This window comes from Pezoporus flaviventris, unplaced genomic scaffold, assembly GCF_033815535.1.
Source record: "Pezoporus flaviventris isolate CSIRO_AGI_PZ_B2104156 unplaced genomic scaffold, CSIRO_AGI_Pfla_v1 ptg000257l, whole genome shotgun sequence".
NCBI lineage: Eukaryota > Metazoa > Chordata > Aves > Psittaciformes > Psittacidae > Pezoporus > Pezoporus flaviventris.
In genome coordinates this window covers 1-9,911 of record NW_026892804.1, presented here as the reverse complement: position 1 = coordinate 9,911, position 9,911 = coordinate 1, and the positions used below count along the sequence as shown (strand labels likewise).

Genomic DNA, 9,911 nt, shown 5'->3' with positions numbered 1-9,911 from the left:
GGTCCATGGGGGGTCCATAGGGGTCTATGGGGGGGTCCATGGGGGGCTCCATAGGGGTCTATGGGGGGCTCCATAGGGGTCTATGGGGGGGTCCATGGGGGGCTCCATAGGGGTCTATGGGGGGGTCCATGGGGGGTCCATGGGGGGTCCATAGGGGTCTATGGGGGGGTCCATGGGGGGCTCCATAGGGGTCTATGGGGGGCTCCATAGGGGTCTATGGGGGGGTCCATGGGGGGCTCCATAGGGGTCTATGGGGGGGTCCATGGGGGGTCCATGGGGGGTCCATAGGGGTCTATGGGGGGGTCCATGGGGGGTCCTCATGCACTGAGCACGTCCGCGCTCTCGGACACCAGTTTCCCGTCGCGGGTCTCGATCTTCTTGATGACGATGGCGCGGGCGCGGGGGGGGGGCGCCGGCTCCGCGGGCGAGGGGGGGGGCAGAGGCAGGGACAAGCACGGGCCCCCCCCTGAGGAGACCCCAAAGCCCCCCCCGAGGCTGCCTGGGGGGAGAGGGACCCCGTGAGCAAGGGGGGGGACATGGGGGGGGCACCAGGACATTGGGGGGGGGGGGGCACCAGGACATTTGGGGGGGGGGGCACCAGGACATGGGGGGGGGTGGCACCAGGGACACTGGGGGGGGCGGGCACCAGGACATGGACCTTACCTGGGTATCCCGAGGGCTTGGTGTGGATGCTGAGGTTCTGCACCCCCACCTCCAACCTGTGGACATGGGGTACATGGGGGGGTTATGGGATATATGGGGGGGATATGGGATATATGGGGGGGATATGGGGTACATGGGGGGGGACATGGGGTACATGGGGGGGTTATGGGATATATGGGGGGGGCGATATGGGATACATGGGGAGGATATGGGATACATGGCGGGGGGATATGGGATACATGGGGGGGACATGGGGTACATGGGGTTATGGGATGTATGGCGGGGGGATATGGGATACATGGGGGGGGATGGGATACATGGGGGGGGATATGGGATACATGGGGGGGTTATGGGTTATATGGCGGGGGGATATGGGATACATGGGGGGGATGGGATACATGGGGGGGATATGGGATACATGGGGGGGACATGGGACACATGTGGGATGGGACATGACACCCTTGTGTGACGGGGGGGATATAACACCTGCATGTGATGGACATGGGATGCCCACAGGATGCAGGGTGTGGGATGTGGGATGTGGGACGCCCATGGGACATGGGATGCCCACGGGATATGGGATGCCCATGGGATGTGGGATGCCCACTGGATGTGGGATGCCCACAGAACACAGGATGCCCATGGGATACCCAAGGGATGAGGAGTGCAGAGTGCAGGATGTGGGATGTGGGACACCATGGGACATGGGATGCCTGCAGGATGCAGGGTGTGGGATGGGGACTGGGGATGCCCATGGGATGCCCACAGGATGCAGGGTGTGGGAAGAGCGATGGCCATGGGATGCGGATACCAACGGGAAATGGGACGCCCACAGGATGCTCATGGGATGTAGGATAGAGGCCGCCCATGGGATGCCCATAAGATGCGGGATGTGGGATGCCCACACGATGTGGATGCCAATGGGACATGGGATGCCCACGGGATACCCATGGGATGTGGGATACCCACAGGATGCAGGGTGTGGGATGCGGATGCCCCTGGGATGTGGGATGCAGGGTGTGCAATGGGGGATGCCCCTGGCACATGGGATGCCCATGGGACGCAGGATGCTCGTGGGATGCAGGATGTGGGTCCCTGGGGCCTCACCTGCTCTCCTCTCCCTCCAGCAGCTTCCTGTAGGTCGCGATCTCGATGTCCAGGGCCAGTTTGACGTTCATGAGCTCCTGGTACTCACGGAGCTGCCGGGCCATGTCCTGCTTGGCCTTCTGCAGGGCTGCCTCCAGCTCCTCCAGCTTGGCCCTGGCATCCTTGAGGGCCAGCTCCCCGCGTTCCTCAGCCTCGGCGATGGCCGAGTCCAGGCTGGATCGCTGCCACACCGGCACCGGCTGGGACCCCTGCGCCCCACGGCCCCTGCCCCGCATCACCCTGCGCCCCACAGCCACGTGTCCCATAGCCCCCTGCCCCGGCGTCCCCCCGGCCCATAGCCTCATGGCCCAGCATCCCCCCGTTCCGGTATCCTCATGTCCCAGCAGCCCTCTGCTCCAGCATCCCCCTGCCCCAGGGTCCCCAGCACCCCACATCCCCACACCAGCATCCCCTTGTCCCAGCGTCCCCCTGCCCCAACATCCCCATGTCCCAGCATCCCCATGTCCCAGTATCCCCGTGTTCCAGTATCCCTGTATCCCAGCATCCCCATGTCCCAGCATCCCCGTGTCCCAGTATACCCGTGTCCCAGTATCCCTGTATCACAGCATCCCCATGTCCCAGTATCCCCATGTCCCAGCATCCCCATGTCCCAGGATCCTCATGTCCCAGTATCCCTGTATCCCAGCAACCTCATATCCCAGTATCCTCATGTCCCAGTATCCCCATGTCCCAGTATCCCCATGTCCCAGGATCCCTGTATCCCAGCAACCCCATATCCCAGTATCCTCATGTCCCAGTATCCCTGTATCCCAGCATCCCCATGTCCCAGTATCCTCATGTCCCAGTATCCCTGTATCCCAGCAACCTCATATCCCAGTATCCTCATGTCCCAGTATCCCCATGTCCCAGTATCCCTGTATCCCAGCATCCCCATGTCCCAGTATCCCCATGTCCCAGTATCCCTGTATCCCAGCAACCCCATATCCCAGTATCCTCATGTCCCAGTATCCCTGTATCCCAGCATCCCCATGTCCCAGTATCCCCATGTCCCAGCATCCCCATGTCCTAGTATCCCCATGTCCCAGCATCCCCATGTCCCAGTATCCCCACATCCCAGCATCCCCATGTCCCAGTATCCTCATGTCCCAGTATCCCCGTATCCCAGCATCCCCATGTCCCAGTATCCTCATGTCCCAGTATCCCTGTATCCCAGCATCCCCATGTCCCAGTATCCCCGTACCCCAGTATCCCTGTATCCCAGCATCCCCAGTATCCCCGTGTCCCAGTATCCCTGTATCCCAGCATCCCCATGTCCCATTATCCCCATGTCCCAGTATCCCTGTATCCCAGCATCCCCATGTCCCATTATCCCCATGTCCCAGTATCCCTGTATCCCAGCATCCCCTGTATCTCCGTGTCCCAGTATCCCTGTATCCCTGCATCCCCATGTCCCAGTATCCCTGTATCCCAGCATCCCCTGTATCCCCATGTCCCAGTATCCCTGTATCCCAGCATCCCCATGTCCCAGTGTCCCCCATGTCCCAGCCTCTCCTTGCACCAGTATACTTGTGTCCAAGTATCCCCCTGTCCCAGCATCCCACACCCCCCGTGCCCCCCAGCACACCCTTGCCCCCTATAATCCTCCATGTCCCAGTATCCCATACACCCCATATCCTCTGTATTCCCCAGTACCCACAGACCCCCCTGTACTCCCAGTACCCTCTGTACCCCCAGTATCCCACATATCCCCCAGTACCCCATTACCCCCAGTACCCCCCACACCTCCCCAGTATCCCCATGTCCCCAGAATCCATGTACCCCCCAGTATCTCCATATCCCCCAGTATCCCCATACCTTCCTACATTCCCCCACTATCCATGTACCCCCCAGTATCTCCTTTATCCCCCATTCCCTGCAGCATCCCTCATGTCCATCAGCATCCCCTGTACCCCATATCCCCCATTCCCTGCAGCATCCCCCATGTCCCCCAGCATCCCCCGGACCCCCATTCCCCCCAACATCCCCCATGTCCATCAGCATCCCCTCTACCCCCCATTCCCCCAGCATCCCCCATATCCCCCAGCATCCCCTGTACCCCCATATCCCCTGTACCCCCATATCCCCCATGTCCCCAGCATCCCCCAGGATCCCCTGTACCCCCGTACCCCCCATTCCCCCCATGTCCCCCAGCATCCCTCATGTCCCGCAGCATCCCCTGTACCCCCGTATCCCCCATTCCCCCCAGCATCCCCTGTACCCCTGTATCCCCCATTCCCCCCATGTCCCCCAGCATTCCCCAGCATCCCCTATACCCCCCATTCCCCCCAGCATCCCCCAGCATCCCCTGTACCCCCATTCCTCCCAGCATCCCCCATATCCCCAGCATCCCCTGTACCCCCCATTCCCCCCATATCCCCAGCATCCCCTGTACCCCCGTATCCCCCATTCCCCCCAGCATCCCCCAGCATCCCCTGTACCCCCCATTCCCCCCATATCCCCAGCATCCCCTGTACCCCTGTATCCCCCATCCCCCCAGCATCCCCCAGCATCCCCTGTACCCCCATATCCCCCATTCCCCCCAGCATCGCCCATGTCCATCAGCATCCCCTCTACCCCCCATTCCCCCAGCATCCCCCATATCCCCCAGCATCCCCTGTACCCCCCATCCCCCCAGCATCCCCCAGCATCCCCTGTACCCCTGTATCCCCCATCCCTCAGCATCCCCTGTACCCCCATATCCCCCATCCCTCAGCATCCCCTGTACCCCCGTATCCCCCATTCCCCCCAGCATCCCCCAGCCACCCTGTACCCCCCATTCCCCCCCATGTCCCCCAGCATCCCCCATGTCCCCATTCCCCCCCATTGCCCCCCCTCCTCCCCGTGTCCCTCGGCCCCCCCAGACCTGTCCCCGCAGCGCCTCGAGCTCGGCCTGGCAGCGCTGGATGAGCCGGTTCAGCTCCTGGATGCGGCCGCGGGTGCTGAGCAGGTCGGCCCCGCGCTGCCCGGCCGCCGTCCGCAGCTCCTCGTACTGCGGGGGGCACGGAGGGGGAAAAGGGTCATGGGAGCGGGGAAATGGGGGGGGGGAGTGGGGGCGTGGGAGCGTGGGAGCGTGGGGTTATGGGATCGGGGGGTTATGGAGTTATGGGGTTATGGGGTTATGGGGTTATGGGGTTATGGGGTTATGGGGTTATGGGAGCATGGGGTTATGGGGTTATGGGGTTATGGGGTTATGGGAGCATGGGGTTATGGGGTTATGGGATTGGGGGGTTATTGGAGCATGGGGTTATGGGGTTATGGGGTTATGGGAGCATGGGGTTATGGGGTTATGGGATTGGGGGGTTATGGGAGCATGGGGTTATGGGGTTATGGGATCGGGGGGTTATGGGAGCATGGGGTTATGGAGTTATGGGGTTATGGGAGCATGGGGTTATGGGGTTATGGGATTGGGGGGTTATTGGAGCATGGGGTTATGGGGTTATGGGGTTATGGGATCGGGGGCTTATGGAGTTTGGGGTTATGGGGTTATGGGAGCATGGGGTTATGGAGTTATGAGGTTATGGGTTTATGGGGTTATGGGGTTATGGGTTTATGGAGTTATGGAGTTATGGGATCGGGGGGTTATGGGAGCATGGGGTTATGGAGTTATGGGGTTATGGGTTTATGGGGTTATGGACTTATGGGGTTATGGGGTTATGGGATCGGGGGGTTATTGGAGCATGGGGTTATGGAGTTATGGGGTTATGGGTTTATGGGGTTATGGGGTTATGGGGTTATGGGATCAGGGCGTTATTGGAGCATGGTGTCATGGGGTTATGGGATCGGGGGGTTATGGAAGCATGGTGTCATGGGGTTATGGGATCGGGGGTTTATGGGATCGGGGGGTTATGGGAGCATGAAGTGATGGAGTTATGGAGTTATGGGATCATGGGGTTATGGAGTTATGGGGTTATGGGATCACAGGACCGTGGAGTTATGGGAACAGTGAGTTTTGGCATCATAGAACCATGGGATTATGGGAACATGGGATCATGGAAGCCTGGAGTTATGGGATCATGGAGCTATGGGATCATGGAGTTATGGGATCATGGAGTTACGGGTTCATGGAGTTATGGGATCATGGAGTTACGGGTTCATGGAGTTATGGGATCATGGAGTTACGGGTTCATGGAGTTATGGGATAATGGAGTTACGGGTTCATGGAGTTATGGGATCATGGAGCTATGGGTTCATGGAGTTATGGGATCATGGATTTACGGGTTCATGCAGTTATGGGTTCATGCAGTTATGGGTTCATGGATTTACAGGTTCATGAAGTTACGGGTTGATGCAGTTACGGGTTGATGCAGTTACGGGTTGATGCAGTTAGGGGTTGATGCAGTTACGGGTTCATGCAGTTACGGGTTCATGCAGTTACGGGTTCATGCAGTTACGGGTTGATGCAGTTATGGGTTGATGCAGTTATGGGATCATGGAGCTATGGGTTCATGGAGTTATGGGATCATGGATTTACGGGTTCATGCAGTTACGGGTTGATGCAGTTACGGGTTGATGCAGTTATGGGTTGATGCAGTTACGGGTTGATGCAGTTACGGGTTGATGCAGTTACGGGTTGATGCAGTTACGGGTTGATGCAGTTACGGGTTGATGCAGTTATGGGTTGATGCAGTTACGGGCTCATGGCCCCACGGGCCCCCCATTGCCCCCACCTTGCCCTTGCACCGGGCCTCGGCGTCGGCGCGGCCGCGTGCGGCGATGTCCTCGTAATGCGCCCGCGCCTCGTCCAGCACCGCCGCCAGGTCGGGGCTGCGGTTGTTGTCCATGGAGAGCACCACAGCCGCGCCCGGCGCCGCCCGCTGCAGCTCCCGCAGCTCCTGCGGCACCGGGAGGGGGGGGTCAGGGACATGGGGGGTCCCCGTCCCCCCCCAAAGGCCATGGGGCCCCCACCTCCCCGTAGAGCTGCCGCAGGAAGTTGATCTCGTCGGTCAGGCTCTCCAGCCGCGCCTCCAGCTCCACCTTGCTCATGTACGCCTCGTCCACGTCCTGCCGCACCGCCGCCGCCACCGGCACCACCGCCACCGGCACCACCGCACCGTCAGGGCCATCCCGGAACCGCCAACCCAGCACCCCCATCCCATCACCCCCATCCCAGAACCCCAATCCCAGCACCCCCATCCCATCACCCCCATCCCATCACCCCCATCCCAGCACCCCCATCCCAGCACCCCCATCCCATCACCCCAATCCCAGCACCCCCATCCCATCACCTCCATCCCACACCCCCATCCCGTCACACCCATCCCATCGCCCCCATCCCATCACCCCCATCCCATCACCCCCATCCCAGCACCCCCATCCCTGTCATCCACATCCCATCACCCCAATCCCATCACCCCCATCCCATCACCCCCATCCCACACCCCCATCCCATCACCCCCATCCCCATCACCCCCATCCCATCACCCCATCCCAACACCCCCAACCCATCACCCCCACCCTGTCACCCCCATCCCATCACCCCCATCCCAGCACCCCCATCCCAGCACCCCCATCCCATCACCCCAATCCCACACCCCAATCCCATCCCCCCATCCCATCACCCCCATCCCACACCCCCATCCCGTCACCCCCATCCCATCACCCCCATCCCATCACCCCAATCCCATCCCCCCATCCCAACACCCCCATCCCATCACCCCCATCCCATCACCCCCATCCCACACCACCATCACCCCCATCCCACACCCCCATCCTGTCCCCACCGTTACCTTCTTGAGCAGCACAAACTCATTTTCCTTCTCGGTGCGGTGGTTGATCTCCTCTTCATACCTTGGGGATGGGGATGTGGGGTATGGGCTATTGGTTATGGGATATGGGGTCATGGGACCATGGGGATATGGGAACATGGGGATATGGGGTCATGGGGACCATGGGGATGTGGGGCCATGGGGGTATGGGTCAATGGGGATATGGGGTCATGGGACCATGGGGATGTGGGGCCATGGGGGTATGGGTCAATGGGGATATGGGGTCATGGGACCATGGGGATGTGGGGACATGGGGGTATGGGTCAATGGGGATATGGGGTCATGGGACCATGGGGATGTGGGGCCATGGGGGTATGGGTCAATGGGGATATGGGGTCATGGGACCATGGGGATGTGGGGACATGGGGGTATGGGTCAATGGGGATATGGGGTCATGGGACCATGGGGATATGGGATACAGGGATGTACAACATGGGTGTATGGGAACAAGGGTTATGGGATATGGGGATATGGAGATATGGGAACATACAGATATGGGGACATGGAGAGGTCTGGGTATGGGAACACGGGCACACCAGCTTATGTGGCCATGGGGCTCACGTGTGCATGGCAACATGGGGGGGCACCAGGATGCAGGGACACTGGGGGGCACCAGGATGCAGGATCACAGGGATGTGGGGTCCCAGCCCTATGGGCCCCGAGGGTGCGGGATCCCAGAGCCACAGGAACCCCCCCGGGGCTCAGTGATGGGGATGCTCCATCCCCACAGCTGGGTCAGTGGAGACCATGGACCATGGACCCTATGGCCCCTATGGACCACGGACCCTATGGCCCCTATGGCCCTTATGGACCACAGACTCTATGGCCCCTATGGACCACGGACCCTATGGCCCCTATGGACCAGGGACCCTATGGCCCTTATGGACCACAGACCCTATGGCCCCTATATACCACGGATCCTATGGCCCTTATGGACCACAGACCCTATGGCCCCTATGGACCAGGGACCCTATGGCCCTTATGGACCACGGACCCTATGGCCCTTATGGACCACAGACCCTATGGCCCCTATGGACCAGGGACCCTATGGCCCTTATGGACCACAGACCCTATGGCCCCTATGGACCATGGACCCTATGGACCTTATGGACCGTGACCCTTATGGCCCCTATAGACCATGGCCCCTATGGATGTTATGGACCATGGCCCTTATGGTCCCTATGGACCACAGACCCTATGGCCCCTATGGACCACAGACCCTGTGGCCCTTACGGACCGTAGACCCTATGGACCATGGAGCCTATGAACCCTATGGCTCCCATGGACCATATGTCCCCTATGGACCATGGCCCCCATGAACCCTATGGCCCATGTCCCCAGTGTCCCCTACATCCCCCATGTCCCACATATCCCCCCATTTCCCACTGTTCCCTATGTCCCCCCATGTCCCCATATCCCCCATGTCCCCATATTCCCCATGTCCCCTATGTCCCCATATCCCCCATGTCCTCGTATCCCCCATGTCCCCTATGTCCCTGCTGTCCTCCATATCCCCCATGTTCCCTATGTCCCCCATATCCCCCCTGCCCCCTATATCCCCCCCATGTCCCCACTGTCCCCCATATCCCCTATGTCCCCTATAGGATCCCCATGTCCCCTATATCCCAATATCCCCCATATCCCCCCTATATCCCCTATGTCCCCCATGTCCCCCTGTCCCCCCATATCACCTATGTCTCCCCTATAGGCCCCCCTATGTCCCACATGTCCCCCCATGTCCCCATATACCCCATGTACCCTATGTCCCCCCTGTCCCCCATGTACCCTATGTCCCCTATAGCCCCCCTATGTCCCCACTGTCCCTCATATACCCCAGGTCCCCTATAGGTCCCCCATATCCCCTGTCCCCTATATCCCCATATCACCTATGTCGCCCCTGTCCCCTATGTGCCCTATGTCCCCTATGACCCCCATATCCCTCCTGTCCCCTATATCCCCATATCCCCCCTATACCCCCCCATCCCCTATGTCCCCCATATCCCCCATGTACCCCCCCGTCCCCCCTGTCCCCTATGTCCCCATATCCCCCATGTCCCCGCCATGTCCCCCCCGTCCCCTATGTCCCCCATATCCCCCAGGTCCCCTATGATCCCCATATCCCCCCTGTTCCCTATGTCCCCATATCCCCCATATCTCCCCCCGTCCCCCCTGCCCCTATGTCCCCCCTTATTCCCCATGTTCCCGCCATGTCCCCCCCGTCCCTTATGTCCCCCATATCCCCCATGTCCCCCCTGTCCCCTATATCCCCTATGTTCCCCCCTGTCCGCCTATATCCCCTATGTTCCCCCCTGTCCCCTATGTCCCCATATCTCCCCA

General features: G+C 60.4%; 1 protein-coding gene across 1 annotated transcript; it reads right to left on the bottom strand.

Moving 5' to 3' along the window:
* Positions 1-263: 263 nt before the first annotated feature.
* LOC133263225 (keratin, type II cytoskeletal 8-like) lies at positions 264-7,604 on the bottom strand. Its single transcript, XM_061442938.1, has 7 exons — positions 7,536-7,604; positions 6,715-6,810; positions 6,477-6,641; positions 4,673-4,798; positions 1,771-1,991; positions 664-719; positions 264-499 (listed from the first exon to the last, which is right to left on the bottom strand). The coding sequence occupies exons 2-7, from the start codon at positions 6,790-6,792 to the stop codon at positions 318-320; spliced, it is 828 nt and encodes a 275-aa protein (XP_061298922.1). The 5' UTR covers positions 6,793-6,810; positions 7,536-7,604; the 3' UTR covers positions 264-317.
* Between the last annotated feature and the right edge of the window lie 2,307 nt (positions 7,605-9,911).